This window comes from Protopterus annectens, chromosome 2.part2 (assembly GCF_019279795.1).
Source record: "Protopterus annectens isolate FY-2018-M chromosome 2.part2, PAN1.0, whole genome shotgun sequence".
NCBI lineage: Eukaryota > Metazoa > Chordata > Ceratodontiformes > Protopteridae > Protopterus > Protopterus annectens.
Genome location: NC_056730.1, coordinates 881,030,992 through 881,055,228, shown reverse-complemented (window position 1 = coordinate 881,055,228; position 24,237 = coordinate 881,030,992). Strand labels below are relative to the sequence as shown.

Genomic DNA, 24,237 nt, shown 5'->3' with positions numbered 1-24,237 from the left:
TATATTCTACCTCATTCACACACATATTTCAAGTGTCACACTTATGATCCCAAAAATTTCAACAATCACCCAGAAAAAAAAAAGTTATTGATTTCTTGAACTTGGTAGGGTGATTTAGGTGGCTTGGAACTGATAATTTAAGTATTAAAATTCTGCAATCATCTTTAGCCAACGGTGTCTGTACAGTATGAATATATGTGAAATACAAACTGCGTCTTTTCTTAATGTGTTTTTCAGTCTATTTCAAGAAATGTCATGAAATTCTTAAATTATCATTTACAAAAGCTGTAGTCTTGAAAGTTATCTATACTTAATGAAAGTATCTACACAAGAGGGATAAATAAGTCTCTTTTTGGATTTCATTTCTTAGCTGAAATACTTTATTTTGTGTTCCAGCTCTACAGCAGTGAAACCTAATTGCAGTCCAGAAACACCGAGAAGCCAAACACATCCACCCTGGGAGGATGGTGGTCTCAACAGGTACACAACATATGAACAATAAATTTAAAAAAATCATAAAGAACAGCTAATGACAGTTTGTTTGATGGGGATTTTTGTGATGCTTTTACTTGTGTAAATGTAATAGCTAGCCTTAACTTGCCTTACTTTAGTACCATAGTTAAATTATAAGTTCTTGCATACTTTGCACAAACAGCATATCGCCTATTTCTGTTTTATTACCAGGAAACCATAATAAATAACTCCTTGGGGGCTTGCTGCTGTTATATCATGACAAATACTGTAGCTTAACAAAGGATAGAATGACAGGTTTCATCTCTCTTCCTTTGATTTGTTGAAGTCTTATATACCCATGGGGTCTTGCTTTAGCTGCATTTATTAACTATTTAGTATATTGGAACAGCACTTTAAACTTTTGTGTGGTACACATCAAATAAAGACACTATGTTAGTGTCGCTAGCAATTTGCTGTAGATGTTTTTAGACATTAATGGTTCTTGAACTAAAACAGAGAGGGAGCAATCTGCAAGTGCTGCTGTATTCGAGTTATTTAGATTTAAACCAGACTCAAAGCTGTGTGGATTGCTTCACACTTTTGCTTTCCATTTAAGCAGAGATATCAAAAAAACACATCATAGTAGGTGGAAAAGTGTGACAGGATGCAAAGAAATCACCAAATACAGTCCCTGGCAATCCTGTAGGTTCTGTTTTAAAATGGGGGCCATTATTCCCCTGCTGTTGGCAGAAAGTTTGTAGAGATGTGAGAAGACAAATGTCAGTTCTCTGTGAGTATCAGCTGAAGGAACCTCAATGAAGCAAGAGTTGACAGTCAGCAACACAAAAGGTAAAGGACTCACGGTAGAAGTGCTAAGGTTATGGGTAATTACAGTAGTAATGGGACTTGTGAGCACTGCAGTGAACCTTACAGTTTGATCAATGGGCTTGAGAAAAAACAATGTATAAGGATAACAGAATTATGTGCCTGCTTAAAAAATGACTAAAACAGCTTCTACAAATTGAGCTATAACAAATAGCATCACTCTTAATTACATTTATATTCTAACACTTAAAAAAGCACAGACACACACACACACACACACACACACACACACACACACACACACACACACACACACACACACACACACACACACACACACACACACACACACACACACACACTAAAGCCCCTCACAAACACACTTACACACACATACTTACCTGAACCGCAACACCAGAAGAGCTAACTCAAAATCCATTAACATCAGGATTTTGAATTTCACGCTTCTGGTCTTTCGGTAATGTGGGGTTTCGGGCTTTTCATCTCGGTATTTTGGGCGTCGGGATTCTGTGCGCTCGGGATTTCATAGGGGACCTATATATATATATATATATATATATATATATATATATATATATATATACACACACACACACACACACACACACACACACACACACACGTGTGTGTGTATCTGTATATAAAACACTAGCATAATTATAATTTTATTATTTGTCAGTTTGATTAGACTTCATCAAACATAGTACAGATTGTTAGTGAGAGGTAGAAGAGGCCATACCTGGAACAAAAACTAGAAAATGCAAACATTCAAAGTAAAGAAATGTGGTATTATAGTCTGCATCAGACACTTTTAAAAAGAAGCATCATTAAATTGTCACCACTTATGACATAGGCAGTCATATCTTTATATAAATGAAAACAAACCATAGTGACATAATCCCAGCTGCAAAGCATTTTACATCACAAACCATATTGACATAATCCTAGTTGAAAACATTATACATCACTTATAATCTACCCAGTCATTGTCAGTCAAACATTAAATATCTCATTCAAGTCTTGCCTTCTTTTAAACCTCATTCCTCCCCTGTATGTATTTTTCCCACAACTCCTATTCTATCCTCTGTTATTTGCTCCTACCCTTTTTAAAGTTCCCAATTCCATTTGTTTCGTCTCTGTTACTATATTTACTACTTCTAGTACAGTTGGTTTAGACTTTGATTTCCATTTTTTAGTAATCCACTCACACAGCATCTCCGACAAGAGTAATCTGCAGGGGAGTCTTTAAAGTCTGCCAACTCATTACACCCCCAGAATATATGTTCCCAATTACCTCTTTCTTACCCATCTCACCTCTAACATTTGCTGTCTATCTGAGGAAAAATTCTGAGGAATCTGCTTGGGATAACTATAAAAATATCTATGTAAACATTTCCAAGCAAAAATCCTAAAACTTCTAGACTTTGTTGCACATTTGGGAGACACACATATATCCTCCCATTGTATTTTTGTGAATTGCTTATCCAGTTTCTCTTCCCAATCCTTTGCATCAGACACTTCTTAATCATAGAGGAGAGCACACAAACCAACTCTCAGAACTTGCAATAGAGACCATGCTTGTGGTAACTCTTGTCAAGAAGGTAGAAGCCTAGATTGTAAATTAGCTGAAAAGGAAGAAAGAGGAAAGGTATGGAAGAAAGAATAGAATGGACAAAGTATCAGACAGCATTACAAAAATAAAGTCTAGCTTGTGGTAGAACTAAAAATTAAGAAAGCGGAGTAGGCAAAAAAGAAGAGATGGGAGGAACAGAATTAGAGAAGGAAAGCTGATGAGCTTCAGGCTAGGTGATTGTTAGTGTGTGTGTGTGTGTGTGTGTGTGTGTGTGTGTGTGTGTGTGTGTGTGTGTGTGTGTGTGTGTGTGTGTGTGTGTGTGTGTGTGTGTGTGTGGATAGCATATACATTATCACATGCTGCAAAATTGTTAGCTAGATTTGAGACAATTCCACAGTGACTATTCCCATAACTTGATAAGGAACACACAATATTTTGGTCATTATGATGGCCTTAGGCAGTGTGTTTCTTACTACAGAAAGACAGGAGGAAAAGAGCCCATCTCCACATTTATTGTTGATTCTTACAGTTTGCATTATGGGGCGTTCTCAGACTTCATTTCTCTGGGCGGGTTATGACAATTTAGTCTGATAGTGGTACAAAGTGACTTGTGTACAGGGTTAAGGTGCATGGTCATGAGTTTACTGAAAAAAATAAGAACCAGACCAGTCTGTTGAGTGGATTGCAGTGATGGTAATGAATTTTGCAGTTCTTTGATAAGTCTTTTCCCATTTGTTGAGAAAAATGGCTTGGGGACTGGTGTGGAAGCCTGAACTATTCAGCAGTTTGGAAAAAGGGGTATTTATCAGCAGGTAATTGGATTCATCAGTTAGGTTAGCAGGGATATTTATCAGCAGGTGATTGGATACATCAGTTAGGTTAGCAGGGGTATTTATCAGCAGGTAATTGGATTGATCAGTTAGGTTAGCAGGGGTATTTATCAGCAGGTAATTTGATTCATCAGTTAGGTTAGCAGGGGTATTTATCAGCAGGTAATTGGATTCATCAGTTAGGTTAGCAGGGGTATTTATCAGCAGGTAACTGGATACATCAGTTAGGTTAGCATTTAACTCTACGAAGGCAGACAAGCAGTTTTTTTTTTAAATGCGTGCATGTGTGTGTTTGTGTGTGACTTTTTTTTTTTATTATTATTATTGAGGTAACGTGTTTTTCAATTTTAAATTTTTGTCATGAATGACTTCTAGGTGCTTGACTGATGCAAACCACTTCAGTCTGGCTATCATTCTGGAAAGCTATAATAAAAGTGTTCCTAGACACTGCAGCATACTTTGGGTTTATGTATATAGTTTGGCTTTTTTTTTTCTTTTTTCAGTATTTAGTAACAAACTTTTGAGTTTCTTAGGTACATTTCCAGGAGTTTAAGCCTGTTGGTGGTCTAGGTTCCTTACAGGTGATCAATAATGCAGAGCACAGGAAGGTGGAGTCACCTTGCATATAGGACTATTTTAGGTCTCTCAGTGTCATCATATATTGTCAACAAAGATATTGAATAGCAGTGGATGCAAAACTGCCCATGCCTCTCCAGTGGTATCTGCAAAATATTTAGATTTAAAATAAGACCATTTGTGATTAGCTTTTTTCTAGTTTTTGTTAGATGATAAAGTAGGGCAAATTGGCTTGTCATTGGTTAGGTTCTTGGAGAAGCATACTTTTTGAACTGGCACACATATGCCTCAGTAATGTAGTTGCATCTCTAAAGTTTCATTTAATGAGCTTTGAGATGGGCAATCCATGTGCAATATATTTTATAAGGATGCTCTCTGATGCAGGAGAAGCTTCTACTTCCACCAGAGGAATTTCTTCACTTTGTGCCTGTTAACCACCTAAGGTCAAAAGCTGCCTGTATGTGAATGAAACCTTTTCATGCAGTATCTGTAGGACATTCTTGAAATAAGCTTTTAGTAAGTCTTCTATCAAGGATAGATGGAACAGTAGCGTGTTTATTTCTTTGCTGGATATTACTAATTACACTCCTGAAATCTCTATGAACATTGTTTTAAACACTTAAAGTAGGTCATGATTTACCATGTTTTTCTTTAGGTCAGATATCATCCAAGGGTCTAAGTTGTACTGTACTCTGATGCTTTTGGCTAGTATAATAAGGGAGACATTAAAATTGCACTGCATTATCAGTGGTTCTAGCTTGGACTGTATCATCTCTGTCAGCATTGCCACAAAGCTATTTAAACTTCTTAAGGCTGCAGTTGTGTGGACTTGGTTTTGATGTTTGTATTTTCTGGGAGTTCTGCTTGTCTCACGGATTATGTATTTAGGAAAATGGCCAGTAATACACCTAGCAAAGATGGGGAAGGAGCTGAGGGTGAACTGTTGAAGCCGCTGCCTCCCTTCCCCAAAGATTGAAGAGGGTGTTGTCTGGGCCATTTTATGAAAGTTCACTTGGTCATCAGGGAAGATGATGGCATTTGATTTCCAGATGATGATTAGGTTTAGGTAGGCCTCCTTTGAGTGTGACTTTGGGCTATTCCATACAGATTGAAAGGTTCATAGGTGGTTGCTGGGCTATTGACCCAAAGGTTTGTGCAAACCATGGGAGAATGTGCATATGTGAAACCTTCATGAGTTTATACCAAGTTATACACTGGCATTTATAGTTTGAGTCCTATTATTGTAAGCGGAGTGGGATGGTATATGTAGCTGAATGTATTCTTGTTTATAAGAATTGTACCTTTTAAATCATTGTGTCCTTTGCCAGTGTTAAATATAAGAAGCTGGAGGCTGCAACTTCCGAATGTGTTAAATACTTCTTGAACCAGATATCTATGATGAAAAAGTGTCAGGTGAAAATATCAATAAAAGCATGGAGCTGCTCGGATTTGTTGCACATGGTCATTGCAGTGATGTGTAGTATTTTCAGTCCAGATGAATAGACCTTAGCCTGGTTGGATTTCCATGGTCATTTAAACTTGAGGAAGGGAAGAGGTTTGAATGAATGCTTTGCAGAACACAGTGATGCATTTGAAGAAGATACTGACGTTTTTAATTTTGTCAGAGGGGTACTTGATGATAACGAGTGTCCAAGAATGCATCAGTGCTGCCATGGTGGTAGTTTACATAGGATTAAACATCAAGACAGCAGTACTTAACAGCACAAACATACATAATGTATAACTAACATATGGTAACATAAAAATGGGTGTGCTGTTCAACAGATTGCTTAAAATGGATTTTGGGGAGGGGGGAGCGAGGAAGAACAAATATAACTGGAGAAGGTATGCTAGGAAATGTGTGGTGATAACTCAGAAAATGGGTGGCTTTGTGAAACTGAGGTATCCTAGGAACAGGTCTATATCACATTGTCGAACTTGTAAAAGTTCGAACACTAATATGGTCGACACCATATGTTCGAACTTTAAAAGTTCAAAAATGTAATTAAAAAAAACCCCACAAAAAACTTACCTGAAGGTAAGCAGGGGGGCAAACCCCCATGTACTCCCCACACCCCTCGCTACCTAATTATACCAACTCTGAGATCGCACTACATTGCAGGAAAGGGAAAGCTTCCCTTACGGAGATCTGCGTTGAAACGTTCAAAGTTTAACATATGGTTTCGACTATATGATGTTTAAACTTGCAAAAGTTCGACAACATGAATGGGACTCCCTAGGAACAGCTAATTAATTAATTCCTGCTGTAGGAAAGTTGCTCTGTCCAAACTTACTTTGAAATTTAGCTCAACAATAAAAAAGTAGTAGTATACAAATAAAGATCATTCTAAAATGCACTACATCCATAAGCCTTCAGTCATTAATATGTACAAAACGTAAATAGTATAACATTTGTAGAAGTAATTGTTCTTGACAGAAAGACCAAGGAAGAAGGAACAAGAATGACAGTCTTGTGAAGGTATGATAGCATTCAGCAAGCATGAATGAGAGAGACCATTAAACTAAATAGATATGTGTTGATTAGGGTAAGCTAAACTGGGTCAAGAAGAAAGCAGTTTATCTTCTTCTTCTTTCGGCTGCTCCCGTTAGGGGTCACCACAGTAGATCAACTGTTTCCATTTCTTCCTGTCCTCTGCATCTTGCTCTGTCACACCAACCACCTGCATGTCCTCTGTCACCACATCCATGAACCTTATCTTAGGCCTTCCTCTTTTCCGGTTGCCTGGTAGCTTCATCCTTAGCATCTTTTTCCCAGTATACTCAGCATCCCTCCTCAGCACATGTCCAAACCAACGTAATCTTGCCTCTCTGGCTTTGTCTCCAAACCTTCCAACCTGGGCTGACCCTCTAATATACTTATTCCTAATCCTGTTCATCCTCGTCACACCCACTGCAAATCTTAACATCTTCAACTCTGCCAGGTCAAGCTCTGGCTCCTGTCTTTTTGTCAATGCCACTGTATCCAACCCATATAACATAGCTGGTCTCACTACCCTCTTGTAGACCTTCCCTTTCACTCTTACTGGTACTCATCTGTCACAAATCACCCCTGACACTCTTCTCCACCCACTCCATCCTGTCTGTACTCTGTTCTTCACCTCTCTTCCACACTCACCATTACTCTGAACTGTTGATCCCAAGTACTTAAACTCATCCACCTTCGCCACCTCTACTCCCTGCATCCTCACCATTCCTCTATCCTCCCTCTCATTCACACACATATATAAGAAGTAAGCAGATTATGCTGTTAGTAAATAACAGCTGATCTGGATGAGTAGGTCCATCATCGGTAACAGCAGGACTAAGCTACGGTTAGTAGGCATTAGGACAGCTTGGCACATAAAACTTACTGAGGCTGCATCAGCTCCTCCCCACAATATAATGCACCATGGGATGACATTCCTGTCTTGCAATAATATGGCACATATGTCAGACAGAAGTGAGTCATACCACTAGACCAACATAAAATAGAATGGAGAAAGAGGAGGGGGTATGTTACTTTGGATGGATCTGCTCATTTAGATTGGTTATCATGGTAAATATGTAAGTTTCTTATCTGGTAAGAGGAAGTCTAGCCTCATTAACACCTGGACAGAGTCCAAGATAATCCTCCTTAGCAATCCCCCATATAAGAATAACAGTGGCCCCAAAGGCCAAAGGAAGACCTGCATTGAAAGTCAAATGTCTACCTTCTCTCTGATCCAGCTTATAGTATATTGAGAAGGTATTAAAAGAGAAAACCAAGTAGCTGCCACACACATTATCCATGACTGTATTATGGAAAAAATCTGTAGTAGAGTTGGATCAAATAACTTCTAACAGCCATCAAAGATTGTACAAATGTAATTTGGATAAAATGAAAAGAAAAAAAAAGTCTGAAACAAGTAAACAGTCTCTCAGACTTGTAGGCTGTAGACATGCATTTTTTAATCCATGTTTTGACCAGATAAGGCCGGTAGAGACAAGTGTCATTTTTCTTGGTGTGACCAAGGAGCAGTGTTTTAAACTTTTGTTTTACTTCATATCCAGTGATCTGCTTTGCTTCTCTCTTAAGTGCATGGTCTAGCGATCACCCTTATAAATTATTTTTATTACCTCTCCTGTGTGTGCAGATACGGTAACCATTGAATCCATTTATTCATATGTTTAACTCTTCTATATTCTCTTATTCCTTTTTATTCCATCTCATATATTACAGACAATAGATTTTGCCTTTGAGGCATTCAGCTGCCTCCACTTTCTTAGGGCTGATTTCTTTGCTGCTTATCACCATAAACCCCCTTTCCCTTTTTCTACATGGGGTCAGAGTTTTGTGTTAACTGTTGTCATCTGTCTTGATTCAGTGTCACTCTCCTACCTCTTTCAGCAGTCATGTCTGACTATTGCAAGTCTTCTCTTAAGCAATCCATCCACCTGTTTGCTCGATACCCTCATTTCCTTTTGACGTCTTCTTGTCTATCCCAAATCTACTTCACCAGATTGTCTTCTGCTTTCCTGCACATGTGCCCAAACCACTGTAATCTGTTCTCTTTGACCTTCTCTTCAATTGGAGTTACTTGGGGTTCTGTTCTGATGTCCTCATTTCTTCATCTGTCCCATTGTGTGCGTCCTACTACCTGTCTTAGGCACTTCATCTCCATCACATCTAGCTTCTTCAGCTGCACTGCCTTTATTGCCAGATTTCAGTGCCATACAGTAGTACTGGTCGCACCACTGTTTTGTACACCTTACTTTTCACCTTCTTTGGCATTTTCCTGTCATGCACTATCCCTGATACTCTTGACTCTCCGCCAGCTGGCTGTAGCCTCTCTGATTCTAGCTTTGACCTTCTCATTCAGACTTCCCCTCTCCTCAACCAGCCATCTCAGATCCTTGAAGCAGTTAACTTGTTCCACTAGTTTCCCTTCTGTCTCAATTCTCAACATCTTCTGATTTCCCCATTTGTTGTCATTACACCTGTCGTATCTGTACACCATTTCTTCCCATGTGCCTTCAGTTTTGCATTCCATTCTCCTATCCTTTGCTGAAGTTCTTGCTCAGAGTCTGCCTGTAATGCCACATCATCTTCATACAGCAACTTTATTGATCTGTCTCCTCCTACCTGTTTGCTAATTTAATTTATTACTGGTATGAACTCCACTGGGCACAGAGCTAAACCCTGATGCACAGCCATTTCATGGGGAGCCCCTGTGTGATGCCAAGTACTGTTTGCACTTGAGTCATTGGGTCCCTGTACATAGTCTGCACTGTTCTACCAATGTTTCTGGAACCTCAGACTACCACAAGAATGCCCAAATCAGCTTTATTAGGACCTTGTCATATGCTTTCTCCAAGTCTAGAAATGCCCATTTGGACTCTTTTCTCATCTCCTCTAGCTTCTTCTTAACCATCTGTCTCACTGCAAACATTGGGTTGGCTGTGCTATATCCTGATCTGAATCCGAACTGCTCATCTCCCATGTTGGTTTCTGCAACTCACATTATTCATTTATCAATTACCGTCTCCAAAACCTTCATATGGTGTGACAGGAGTTTGATTTCTGTATACTCCCAACAGTTGTGGATGTCCCTTTTATTCTTGTACACCAGCAGTAGTATAATTGTTCTCCAGTCATCCGGAATATGCCTTTCTGTCCATACTGTTACGAATACCTACAGGAGCCATTTCTCCTTTGTCTCACTCAACGTCTTGATCATATCTGCTGTGACCTCATCTGAGCCTGCTGATTTCCTTATCATTTTCTTTAGTGCTGTTCTTACGTCTTCTAGAGTGGGCTCCTCCTCTTCTTTCATTGTAGACTGTGTCTGGGAAAGTACAGCTTCTGTGGGATTTTCTTCATTCAGAAGCTGCTGGAAATACTCCTTCCATCTGCTTTTGATGTCCTATGTACTGGTGAGCAGGTTATTGCTGGCATCCCTTAAGACAGGTATCGGTCTTCTTTATCTTTCTGTCCTTGCCTTGCAACCTGATATAGTTTCTTTGTGGCATCTACTGAGTCATTTTCCAGAAGCTGGTAGAGTGCCTCTGATGCCTTGTTCTTTGCTACTGCAACTCCTGTCTTAGCCAACCACTATTTCTTCTTAGCTTGGCCTGTCTTTATTTTATCTGCCACTTTTTCCTGTACTCCTTTCTTTTGATGACTGCCTGGACTTTTGCATTCCACCACCAGCTTTCCTTAAGTACCTTATTTCCATACCTGGCTGAGGTGCTGCCATTCTTCTCCCTGAGGTGCTAGAGACCTGAGTAATTCCTTCAACTCTTGTGCTTTCTCTCCAGTCAACTTCCAGGTCTTTAACCTAGTCTTTTTTACTTCAAAGCCTTCTCTGACCACTGCATTGCAGCTGATTGTGGCAACCAGTAATTTATGCTGTGGGCCGACTGTTTCACTGGGAGTGACTTTGCAATCACTGATGCTATCCTAGTGCTCTTTCTTACTAAGACAAAGAGCACCTGAGTTGCATGTTGGCTACTCTTGTATGTGATCTTGTGACGGTCTCTCTTGCTTAACCACCATCATCAAGCCATTTGCCAGGCAGAAGTCTAGAACAGTCTCTTCTTCTTTATTTCTGTAGCCCCACCCATGTTGCCCCAGACAGTCCTTATATCCTGTTCTGTCTGTCCTGATATGTGCATTCAGGTCACTCATTACCAAAACAATTCATTTTGTCCTGCTTTATCTAGTAGGTCCTGCAACTGCTGTCTGAATGTACTGTTTTCTTCACTATCACAACCCTGCTGTGGGGTATAGGCTGAGGTTGTGAATACTGTCTGTCATTACACTAGACTCTGATTACTTCATGCCTTTCATTAATTCTGATGACAACCCTCATTCATTTCTGAAGCCTGTCCCACATCACAATTGCCACACCAGTTCAGTCTTTCTCCTGAGAAGTAGATTCTGGATTCCAAGCCAAGTGGCTTTTACTGCACTGCCCTTTCATCTTGTTTGTTGGATGCATAGGGTGTTCAGCCTCCTCATTACCATTATGTCATCTACTTCCAAGCTGCGTCCTGTTAGTGAACCTACATTTAGTGTGGCAGTTTTTAGTTCATGTTTGGCAGGTTGGATTTTTTACATCCAGCCTTTTGCTGAACAGAGATATCCCAGGTAACCCAAACTGGACAACTGGACATTGGCCAGCCAGTAGCTTATTGACCCAGGACTGCTGAACTTTTATGGCAGACACACACTGGCCAATAGCGGTACATATACCCCTCCAACCATTAGTATGTGTCCCTGACAGAGTAGACTGCATCCTCAACCCACTTATGGCGAAATTCCCATGCTCATTTGGTGATATTAGTCAACATAACTGAATCATTTAGAGCCAGTTTTTATACTGTTGCATGGCTAGCCGTTAACACGGTACTCAGACTGAATTCCAAGTTCTCTCATCTTGAAGCTACTACACGCACCACACTTGAGGCCCAAAGAGGTTAGTCTGTACAACTCTTCCCCTATAGGCATCATGTGGAGTTTGTGCTACTACTCACCACTACATTATTGGGTGTGGTTGAGGTGGAAATACTCATCATGTTTTTGAAAGGTGGGAAGAACCCCACAGAGACACAGGGAGAGCATGCAGAACTTCAGTCATCGATCAGAGATCAGGATCGAACCTTGTACCTTGTGCATGAGAGACAAAGACCTTAACCATTATACCAAATACTGACTCTTTGATGTTACTGTCAATATATAAGCTTTTGTTCATACTTAGACAAGGTTACACTCTCTGAAAACCCCAAATAGAAGAGCTGTGGTATCACCTTTGACCTTTCTTCCCAAATATCAATCCAGAAGACCTATTATAAATTTATCTAACTTTAGATGTATCAAAAAAAAAAAACATGATCTAAGCTACCCATTCCCCCTACAAAGATAGACACTCAAGTCTGTAAAAATGTTTGTGCAGAGATTCCTAGGGAAAGATCCTAAATCTCTGAGATGTAGTAGTGTACCTAGATGCCTAACAAATTGTTACCCAGCCACCTTTTGGCATCTGGATTTGTAGACTATTTTCCAATTATCTGCTGAGGTGTAAAGCTGTACCTTTCTAGACATTATTACTGTATGATATAATTTTATATTGCATTTTTCAAGGAGCCATCAACCAGTCTGTTACCCACTGTACCATTAATCATTTAGTCAAATGAGATTCTTTTTGACTTTTGTTGTTGTTTAGTATTTTCTTTAAATATGACTCTTCATGACCTCAAAGACTTTGGAACACCAGACCTGTTCATTAAAAATTGCTTCTTCAACTTATTGCAAGATCTATGTTTATAATTTCAGTACTGCTGGCCCCTTTGTTTGCCTTTGATCTTTCCCTGTATGTCTTTGCATTATGTGGTCAATGTATTTGAGTTTTAGTTTTACCATTAGGCCTTCTTGTGAATAATCCAGATTTTCTGAAATATTGACTTGTTCAGTCTTCAGTTTTCACAGTCTTTGGAAGTCTGAAATGATTTCTCCAACACCAGTGCTTCGAAAGCATCAATTTTCTAGCATATAACCTTACTCATAGTTTGTTAAAGCTATATGCTACTAATCGGAAGACTATGTGGATCCTTATTGAAAACATAATGCCTTTGTTCTTTAAAGTCTTGTCTTATCCAGATTTGTCACAGCTTTTCTTCCAAAAAAAAAAAAAAATGCCTTTTAATGTCATGGCTGCAGTCATCATCTGCAGAGATCTTTGAGCCCAGGAAAATAAAGTCTTTCACTTCCTCCGTGTCTTCCTTATATATTTGCAAGTAATGTATATGGCTAGGTGACATCATTTTAGTTTTTTTTTGTTGTCCAACTAACCACCTTTTGCACTTTCTACCTTCACCTTCATGAACAGACTCCAGCTCCTCTTCACTTTCAGCCATATGGATGGTATTATGTACATGTGTAGTTGTTAGTATTTCTGCAGCAGTTTAGATTCTATCTGATTCACTAAACCTAATATTTTGTACAATACATTTAGCATATCAATTGAAAAAACAGGATGACAGTATAAAACATTGTCTTGATCGCTTAATAATCTTAGACCAGTTTGTTACTCCAAAGTTAGTTCTGTTGTTTCTTGTTCTGTGTACAGATTTCTGAGGAGGCAAGTAAGGTGACCCAACATCAGAAGGGCAGCTGGTTCAACTAGTTCCCTGGGCTGGTACTATGAACCAGCACTCTACTCACACAGCTGTTTAAGTGAAGACCAAAAAAAGCACTTCATTCACTGTACTAAGCCAACTAAGCCAATCAATAAGAAAGTGGCTTATTACAGTTAGACCTTGCTCCTTCCATTCTCTTGTACTCAAGAGCAAAAAAAAAAAAATGGACAGCCCTTCTACAGGCACACCAACCAGGTGGCCATATGCATGAACCCCCTCCCCCCCGCTTCAGCCATTCAGGTCTTGTTTCTGTGTCCCTACTCCCAGTACTCCTTCAACGTACCCTGCCTCCACAGAGCCCTACAGTGGTCATGTTTTAGTTGTAAAAAAAAAAAAGAAAGAAACAATTTCTTCTTTTTAAACTGCAGCAAATTGCCTGCTACAGATGTTGCAAACAGTTAATTCAGTTTATACCCTGTCTGCAAAACAACACTTATACTTTAGCTTAAAAAAATCTTCTTTTTAAACTGTAGTAAGCTGCTTGCTACAAATGTAGCAAACAGTTGCTACAGTTTATACCATATCTGCATGGAGCACTACAGCACTCAGGTTTTAGTTAAAAAATAGATTTTTTTTTCTTTTGAACTGTAGCAAACTGCTTGCTACAATGTAACAAGCAGTTGCTACAGTTTAGACCTCACACGAGCACTGCAGTACTCAGGTTTGACCACAAATGCAATACTGACTTTTAAAAGTTGATATTGCATTAAAGAAAGATCTGGATCGTCTGATTGCACCCTCCCCAGCACTTTATGCCAGGGCAGTTGCCCCTCTCAACCCACCCCAGCTATGCTACTGCCCATCTGCAGAGATCTTTGAGCCCAGGAAAATAAAGTCTCTAAGCATTTCCCAAAGTTCATCATGGACCATGCAATAAAATAGTTTTACAGTAGTCAATAAGGCAGAAGTAAATGTTCTACATTATCTAGTGGATGTTTACACTTTGATCTCTGGTGCCTCTGCCCTTCTAAAACCACCAGGGACATTTTGCATTTGTCAGTCTATATATTGCTGAGGTCTAGCATGAAGCATTTTGAGCATTACCTATGTGAGACACCTGTATACTTCCCTAAAAATTGCCAATCCTCACACCAAATTTCTCTGAATATTTAGACCAGGTAATAAAATAATTACCTTCCACTATTCCAAGTAGTGTAATGTCTCTTTTTATGTAACCATCCCATGACGATCCCTATAGGGTCTATATTACCAAGGTGTATCCCAACAGACACTACTTCTTTGGATAATAATGCCCTGTTTGTCCATGCCAAACTTGAACTGACCACTTTAGTGATACCCAGCCTTGTGTGCCCCAACTCCATTTTAATGCAAAACAAGAAAGAAGAGTGTGGAGTTAACTTAGAAACTTTAAATCCAAGCATTGTGTGAATGAAAAGCTACGAGTCTTTTCATATAGACCTGGTCATATGAATGGAAAACCTCAGCTGTTACTGGACAGCTGGAAGTCAGATACTTGTTTAGGTGTATTGAGTACAGTAATGGGGTTTAATCAGAACAGCCTGAAGACTGATAGTGGTATAAAGACCAGACTTGATAGTTTCTAGACATCAAGGCAAATTCCACACAAGCATTCTTGATTTGTGGAGTATAGTGTCATCATAGACAAGCTATGATAGAATCGACTAATCTAAGGATGGAAAGAGTGAAACAAGTATGTCTTCTCTACTCTGTACCTTAAGGGTAGCAACTCTCAGTATCTGGCATTTATATTATAGTCTTTTCACAGATGTTCAACACACACTGACCTGCTGTATTTACAGCATTCTGTTGTGCATCTGCCTGGGGAAGATGTCAGAATACAGTCACAAGCAGTAAAGTCGTGGATGATTTGGTATAATGTCCTGCATTTCTTGACATACATTTAATTCTTAGATATAGTGGAATATTTGGTTGAATTTCAGCTGTAGCTAGTAATGTTTATTTCACCTTGCACAATGTTTTTGTATATAACAATAAGCAGTAGGTATTGAAATGGTGAGCTTTACTGTAGAAGTTAATTCTCTAAAGATGTGCCTTTTGAATTGAAATTTGCTTTAAAAAATACACATCTTCAGACCTGCAACTTTGTTACATAACTCATTATTTTAGTACCTACTCACTCCAAAGTGTAGGCAAATGACACCACAGACAGAGTAGTATCACAGTATAGAAAATAAACGGATTCCCTGCAAACTGTTAAGACAACAAGGAAGACTAAAATGAAAGGGGAAATAGTCTTTGAAAATTAGTGTTGCAAATGGCTCTACACATACATTATTTTGATGTATTGATTCACTCCTGCTTTCATGGCTTATTGGATTTTATTATGATGCTTGTTATTTTTATTAAGTTTTTTTGGTTTCTGAATTTTTTAGCAATTTGCCTTTTGGACCATTTTTTAAAGCAAACTGGTCAGATTTAACTGCCTTGTTATCAAGTTATTTTAGGTATCATCACTTTCTGGCATTTTATTAAGCTTATGAAGTTGTGATATTGTTGTGCCCCGTATTAAATATTTTTTTCTGTTAAAACTACATACTACAATACTGTGAAACAATATATTACAATATTGTGAAACTGAGTATTTTATCATAATAATCGTTTTGTACTTATTGGTAACAATTGTAAAACTGGAATCTCTAATGATTTTTTAACTTGCAGTGGATTGTATAATTCCCCTAATGACCGAAACAAATCACCAAAATTTCCCACCCCTCGACGACGAACACCTTCTGGAGGAAGTGACAGTGAACTTGGACAGCCTACTAGACGACGGTAAGAAAATATTCTTTACCTTTTGTGACAAAAGGAGATACTGCCAGACCAGGTAGCTGGAATTTTGTAACTATGTAATTTGTGAATATCAACATGATTCAGATAAGATGTTTGTGTTACAAATGTATTAGAGCTGTATGTCATATAAGATTGTTTGAACAGATGTACAAGAAAGGGATACCCAGTGCTGCTCATGGGTCTAAGGGAACCCATGGTGGATAGCCTAAACCACCCCAACAGAGTCCACCAGTAGCAGGGGAAGCCACTAGTTCAGGTACATGGCCTGGATCAAGGGTTAAATGTTTTAAATGCAACCAATGAGGTCATGTAACATATAGATGTCCATGGAGTAAGTGGGAATGACAGAATGCCAGCAGTAAGTTGTCTGGAGACAACAAGGGTACCAAACTACCACAAGAGGTTATATATTACCTTAGTAGATGGAAAACAGGCCACTGCTAAGAGAGACACAGCCTCTGACCTAACCATGGTGAAACCTGCAGTGGTTAAAGAGGAGCACTACTTGCTTGGGCAGTCTTCTCCAGTCAGAGCTTTAGGAGGGACCCCGTTTCAGATACCATTGGCTAGGGTTCACCTTGATGGGGAGGGTGGAAAAGGAAGCAAGCAAGCAAATGTATTTGAGGCTATCCCTGCAGATGTCCTGATACAGAATGATTTTGATAATGCTGTACCTTGTGTGCATGCAGTTGCATGCAGTCAGGCTTGGAGACAAGCATGTGGGTCTGGTAGCCTGGGGGGACCCAGACAGACTGCACATATGAAGGCAGGGCTGTTGAGGTGGCTACTTCAGAGAGGGAGCTACCCTGTAGCAGTGAGACTTCAGGTGAGCCACAGCTGCTTGTGGGTACTGATGTTCCCTTGGACAGAGTGACTTCAGGGGCAGAGATGAGTAGTAGTACCCAGGCTGACAGTGAGGCATCGCTGTCAGAGGATACCAGACTTCCTGTGGAAGGGGAGCTGGGAAGGGTTACAGAGTGAGAGTTGAGGCTCAGCTCTTAGACCCTACATTACACGGCTTGAGGGAGGTAGCTAGTGAGGCACCTGATTCTCAAGGAAAGGGGGAGTCTGTATACTGGGACAAAGGGTTACTGTATAGAAAGTGGACCACTGAGGGAGGGCTAGAGGGTGAAAGAATACAGAAGTTGGTAGTGCCCAGAGCCTACCATCTGGCATGTCTAGCCATAGCCCATGATTTGCCCTTTGCAGGTCATATGGGCATAAAGCATACAAAGAGACGTATTATGCAGAACTTTTATTGACCAGGGATTTCCAGAGATGTAACAGGGTACTGCAGGACCTGTGAGCAGTGCCAAGTGGTAGGCAAGGCAGGAGACAAGGTCAACACTCCTTTGATTACTTTGCCTGTGATTAAGGAGCCATTTCAGAGGGTAGCTATGGATATTGTGGGGCCTCTGAGTACCCTAAGTTCCACAGGGAAGAAGTATATCCTAGTGATAGTAGATTATGCTACAATATATCCTGAGTTTGGTGGCTCTGTCCTCCATTGAAGCAGAAAAGGTGGCAAATGCTGTGTTAGAGATTTTCAGCAGGGTAGGTTTCCCAAAAGACATACTGACTGACAGAGGTGCTAATTTCATGTTTGACCTGCTGGCTTGTCTGTGGGAGTGCTGTGGGGTGAAGCACCCAAAAGCCACCCCTACCACCCGCAGAGTAATGGTTTGGTGGAGAGGTTAAAGACCATGCTATGGGCATTTGCAGACCGGTTTAAGAGGGAATGGGCCAAATATTTGCCCCCTCTGTTGTTTGCTTGCAGGGAGATGCCCCAGGAATCCATAGGTTTTTCACCCTTTGAGTTGTTCTGTGGGCACAGGGTGAGGGAACCTCTAGATTTAATTTGTGATGAGTGGGAGGGTGAGTGTGAATCCAACAAGGAATCTGTTGTGGCATATGTCCTAACTCTCAGGACAAGGCTCAGGGAACTCATGGGCTTGGCCCAGGAGAAACTAGCAGAAGCCCAGCAGCAGAAAAAGGTCTAGTATGACAGGAATGCTTGAGCTAGAGAGTATGCTGTGGAGCAGCAGATTATGGTTCTCATTCCTGTCAAACACAACAAGCTGCAGACAGCTTGGGAGGGACCTTTCAAGGTGGTAAGAAAGGTCAATGATGTTAACTACATGGTAGAACTGCTAGGCAGGAGGCAGGGGCACAAATTGTACTGTGTCAACACCATGCAACCATACCATGATAGGGAGGCTCTGGTGCTAAGTATTGCCAGTAGAAGGCAGGAGGAGTCTGAGAGGAATCTATGGCTACAGGGAGCCAAGCCAGCAAAGTACCAAATTACTATGGTGGAGTCTAGGGTTGCAGGCATATGACAGGACAGTGCAGCACTGTACTGGAGTCAGCAATGACAAAGCAGTCGGGATCTCAAGACAGGGAATGGGATAAGGTAGTTCCAGATGGGCTCATCCCTCTCAAGCAGCATTTCTCAAGGGTCACTTGAAAAACTAGCTTGAGTCTTCGAGGAGGAAAGAAGTGTGACGAAAGGAGATAACTGTCAGCCCAGCTAGCTAGAATTTTGTAAATTATTCTTAATTTGTGAATAGCAACAAGATTCAGATAAAAATGTTTGTGTTGCAAATGTATTAGAACTGTATGTCATATAAGTTGGTTTGTACAGACGTGTGTTGAAACAGTATTTTGCAAAGTGCTGTTTGAAATGTATCCAATTGTGCCTTACTGGAAAAGAACAGAAATGTGCATACACTATTGTAACTGTTTAAATGTATATGTTATTAACAGTGGAAACTGGAACACAGAGGTTAACCAGAAAAATAGCTGAAATTAAATTACTTTATGGCAGCAGGGAGACACAATGTCTAAAACTAGGGAAACTTCTGTATAGTCTTGGAAGTGCTTTATTGCTTTATGATTTCCAGTCTTTGCCATAGATCTGAGGAAAAGCCTGTGTCTATGTATTTTTACAGGTAGATGCCAAATGCTACTAGCTGCTGCCAGTGGTTGTTTTGAGCCTGGGAAGTAGGAATCAGATGACAAACAATAATGTCATTCTGCATGTTATACCAGCAGTAATATTTGCGATATTAATTTTAGAACTCTCTGAGAGAATCCGAGCATTCTCTATTCTGTGTTTGACCTGACAACATCAAGATCCATTCACCACATTTGGCTTGCTCTGAAATAAGTTAACAAGGGTATAGTAATTGTTAGATTTAGTCAGGAATATAGTGAAGCATAGTTTAGATGTTTTTCTTCATTTATTTGAGACTGTCTTGCAATGTTGTTTTAAATATTTCCTGTGATTTTGAACAGTGATTTCATTGTAAATATATATTTAGTATTGTCTTGTTTTTTTATTTCTTATTAAATATATTTAAACATTTCATTGTGGCTGATCTGTCTAGAGATATTTAAATTCTGAGAGTACTTGCATATTTATTTGGTGACAGTGTGGGCCACTGCTAATACCCTTGCTGTTCGTCAAACTACCGTTTATATTGATAGTAACATTACACAGCAAGATTGGACACCCTTTGGTAAGGGCCTTAAAGTAGCTGATAAGAAGTGACTGGTGGCAGTGATAACTACCTTATAGTCTGGGCAGAAGGGGGCATAGCTAGTAAACCTGTGCCAGCCTTTCCAAGGTGTGTGTGTAAATCAAACCTCAAAGTGTGTGTGTCAGCTACTTGGGCAGGGACACGAAGCACTGGTTGGCAGAGAGATTGCTGGAGGCATTGGTTTGGTCACTCAGCTGAGATCTCAACTGTATAGCTGTGCCAGTGGAGAGTCTTACTGGGGATCTGGAGAAAGAGGGAGAAACCAGCCCCAGACTAACTGTGGTCTCTGTGTGCTCTTAAGGGAAATTGCACTTCATGCAGAGAACTGCATCTGGAAATACTGTGTGTGTACAGCTTACCTTTAAAATGTCAAGGTGCACTTGTTTGACGCTCAGATGAGTGAAAGTATGTTTTCAAGAGTTTGAATTAGCGAACAGAAAAATGCCAAACTCATAACAATGAATGTTAGTGTGCCTTAGCTGTTGTGAATTTGACATTTTGAGTGGAGATCGCACTACAGTGGGGATTGGGACAGGTGCCCTTTCCCTTACTGTAGAGAAATCTCAGAGTTAGTATATATATATATATATATATATATATATATATATATATAGGGGGTGGGGTGGGTGCCCCACATAGGGGGCTATTTTATTTTAAACATTGGAAACCATAGACATGGATAATTACAAGCTGAATAAATAACTTTTCAGTCAAATGAGTTTTAGTGAAACAAAGTAGACCCATATATATATATATATATATCTATATAAAATATTTGTGTGTGTGTGTGTGTGTGTGTGTGTGTGCGTGCGTGTATACACACACATGCGCACACATTTTATTCTGTATCCATTGATCTACATATACTTCTGTGTGTGTGAATATATACACACATAATCACAAGTCACAAAGTTTTTTGTTACTAAATTTGGTTGATGGTCTCTTTTGTCAGATGGCAAAGTAGGCTAATATTGGATTACTGAATGTAGATATGGGACTTAAATCCAAGACCTCCAGCATACCATGTTAGTGTCATTGAGTTTTTTCATTTTTTATAGCCTTATACTTTTACGTCGTAAACTCCCAGCATGGTGATCATAAGTGAAGGAGGGTTGTAATGCTGCAACTTTTGTGTGTAAGTAAAGTTTCAGCATTGTCGTGTGTGTGTGTGTCTGTGTGCTTGTGTCTGTTTGCGTGTGTGTGTGTGTGTGGTTTCACTGTGAAAGCTCAAGATACTGAAATGTCAAATTTCAGTATCTCTAGACCATAAGAGTGAAACTGCAGAAAAAACAACATCAGAACACCGACATTCAAACTATTGAAAATAACAGACCAAAAAGAATAACCACCCCTCCCCCTACATCATCATCATCATCTCCTTTCAGCTCATCCTGGTTAGGGGTTGCCACGGTGGAACAACAGTCCGTAGAATGATTGGCAGTGGAGTTTTATGGTGCCGAGTTGCCAGCCTGGTGCCCAACCTTCCACAGAAGGGGCACACACACACTCACACCTAAGGCCAATTGAGAGTACCCAATCCACCTACAGCATGTCTTTGGAATGTGAGAGGAAACTGGAGCACCTGGAAGATACCCACACGACCACAGGGAGGACATGCAGACTCTGCACAGAAGGTTCCCCAGCCGAGAATCAAACCGGAGAGCCTCTTGCTGTGAGGCGGCAACGCTAACCGCTGCACCACCGCGGCCTCCCAACCCTCACCCTACATAAATGCATAAAAAAAAAACATGCATAACACTAGCATACATTTAAGCAGGAGGGCAAGTACCCCTGCTACTTCTATATACCAACTCTGAGGTCGCACTAACACAAAAAAAACAAATCTAATGTAACGCACCCCTCTCTCCCATTGCACACTGTTATATATATCACACGAGAAACACACACACTACATATATACAAAACACACCACTTTCAACACTTACACTCACCAACCCACCTACCCTGATTTCTGAAACTTCCCAAAAAAATACACTAAACCACATTTCTACACAAAACCATAAACCGCAAACCTACCTGAATCCATGAAGATAACCACACATCAGCCACTATATTTCCTATCCGTACACCACTAAACCTTAATGAGACAGCATACCAGGAAGAACAGAACAGACCACACCTACTACAGATTTGACAAACTAAAATTCGACAAGACACAGTTTCAAGCAACTGCACTTTCGCTCTTATGGTCTCGAGATACTGAAATTCGACATTTCAGTATCTCGAGGTTTTAAAGTGAAACTATATATATATATATATATATATATATATATATATATATATATATATATATATACATGTGTGTGTGTGTGTATACATGTGTATGTATTGTAAACTCAGGTTGCATCATAACCAGATAGCACTATATACATCAAACCAGAGAGCAGATCACTTTGAATAGTCCCTTGCACCTCCCATACCTCTTCAACTTTATATGTAATAACACAGAGTTCTCCATACAGTGAGGAAAAGGATTACATCCCCTTACCCCACTATAAAAGTTTGTCTGTGAACCCTGACCGCACTAAAATAAATCAAAGAAATACATATGATACAGACAGCTGAACCTACACTGCTTCGTACTACAAACTTACAAAAACATCTTCCAACTTTACATGCAACAGTTCCAAGCCATTTAAACTTCATCATTGCATGTTAACATACACAACACTCAAACATAACATACGGTATGTCCCCATTCCAGCCTAAAAGATGCATATAAGCAAAACTTATTTTAAACATGCACTACAAGAAACATTCAGCAAAACCTGCAACAAAACAAAACAAACAAATGCAACACCTTGATTCAATAAAGTAAATACTGATTAAGCCCATATCACCCCGCCCCCATAGATACATGCATATGTTGTAGTCCAGGCTAATCCACCCCACTTTGAGCTCTCCTCCTGAGCTCAAAGTGGGGTGGATTAGCCTGGAGTACAATATATGCATATATAAATATGTAGTCCCCTTTAAAATGTCAACTTACTGGAACATCGAGTTTCAAATTAGCTTGACGACAGTGTTGAACCTTCACAATGCCGAACTCCCGGAACGTAACAATTAACTCCGTGATACTAACCATGTGGCCACCATGGTAAACTTTGCCCTTTCTCCACTGTAATGCGATCTTGGAGCTGGTATATTTAAGTAGGAGGGTGTCGGGGCTAGTGGGGGGGTAAAGCCCCCAACTTTGGTGGGTGTCATTTGCTTCTGTTTGTAGTTTTACTGTTGGTGGTCAAGTGGTTATTGTCCCAGAGTGATATTCTGACGTTCTGGGGATTTGGCATTGTGAAGTTTCAACATTGTCGCCTCGTTGATTTGAAAGTCAACATTCTGGTAAGGTGACATTTTAAAGTAGACCCTTATATATATATATATATATATATATATATATATATATATATATATATATATATATATATAGGTTTACTATTAAAATCTCGAAATTAAAAAAAAACAGGTACTTATGAGCGAAGTGTTTCGTCGAAAGTACACATCACCTAACGGCCCTAATGCCGAAAAACAGCTGTTAATGCCGAAAATGTCGAACATGACATTTTCGGCACTTAACAGCAATCCCACCCTTCCTGTAACACCCTAACTAGGAAACCTACCATCCTGTTTATGCGGGGGGGCAAGCCTCCCTGCACCCCCCACACCCCCCAACTATATATTCCAACTCCGAAATCGTATTTGCCTTTCTGCACTGTACTGCGATCCCTGTACATAATCGAATGTTATATTTGCGAATGCACAGACCATTCACAAATATTCCGTTCGATTACGTGGCCGACACACATATGAACTATTCGAACATCTGTAGTTCGAATAGTTCATATGCGTGCAATGCTACGCCGACTTTATAATAGTAAATCATACATATATATATATATATATATAGATATAGATATATAGATATATATATATACACATATATATAGATATATATATATATATATATATATATATATATATATATATATATACACATATACATATATATGGGTCTTCTTCATTTGTACAAAGTTTCAGTACTTCGAATCACACTTGGTCGAACCCAGTTGTTCGAAGTACCAAAACTTCAAAACCACAGTACAGAGATCACAGTACAGAGCAGAATGGGAATATTCCTTTTTCCTCACTGTAGATCTCGGAGTTGGCATAGGTAGGGGGGTGTGAGGGCACAGCCCCCCAAATGAGGGGTGCAGGAGAGCTTGCCCCCCTGCAAAACATGTTTTCTGTGATTTTTTTTTTTTTTTAGTCAGCCGATCCGGTGACTAGGCTTCAGCGAACATGCACTTTCGTTGAAATGTACTTTCGCTGAAGTGGGCATCTACTTTGTTTCATGCAACGTATTTTCGATCAAAGTAGATATATATATATATATATATATATATATATATATATATATGTATATATAAAT

At 39.7% G+C, this 24,237-nt stretch overlaps 1 protein-coding gene across 1 annotated transcript in view; it reads left to right on the top strand.

Annotated features, from left to right (window-relative positions):
* The window catches only part of EPB41L4A (erythrocyte membrane protein band 4.1 like 4A), a 2,214,504-nt gene that overhangs the window by 1,633,873 nt on the left and 556,394 nt on the right, over positions 1-24,237 (top strand). Inside the window, exons 14-15 of the mRNA XM_044064468.1 lie at positions 397-480; positions 16,117-16,230. Coding sequence (XP_043920403.1) covers positions 397-480; positions 16,117-16,230 — 198 coding nt within the window. The remainder of the gene's footprint in view (positions 1-396; positions 481-16,116; positions 16,231-24,237) is intronic.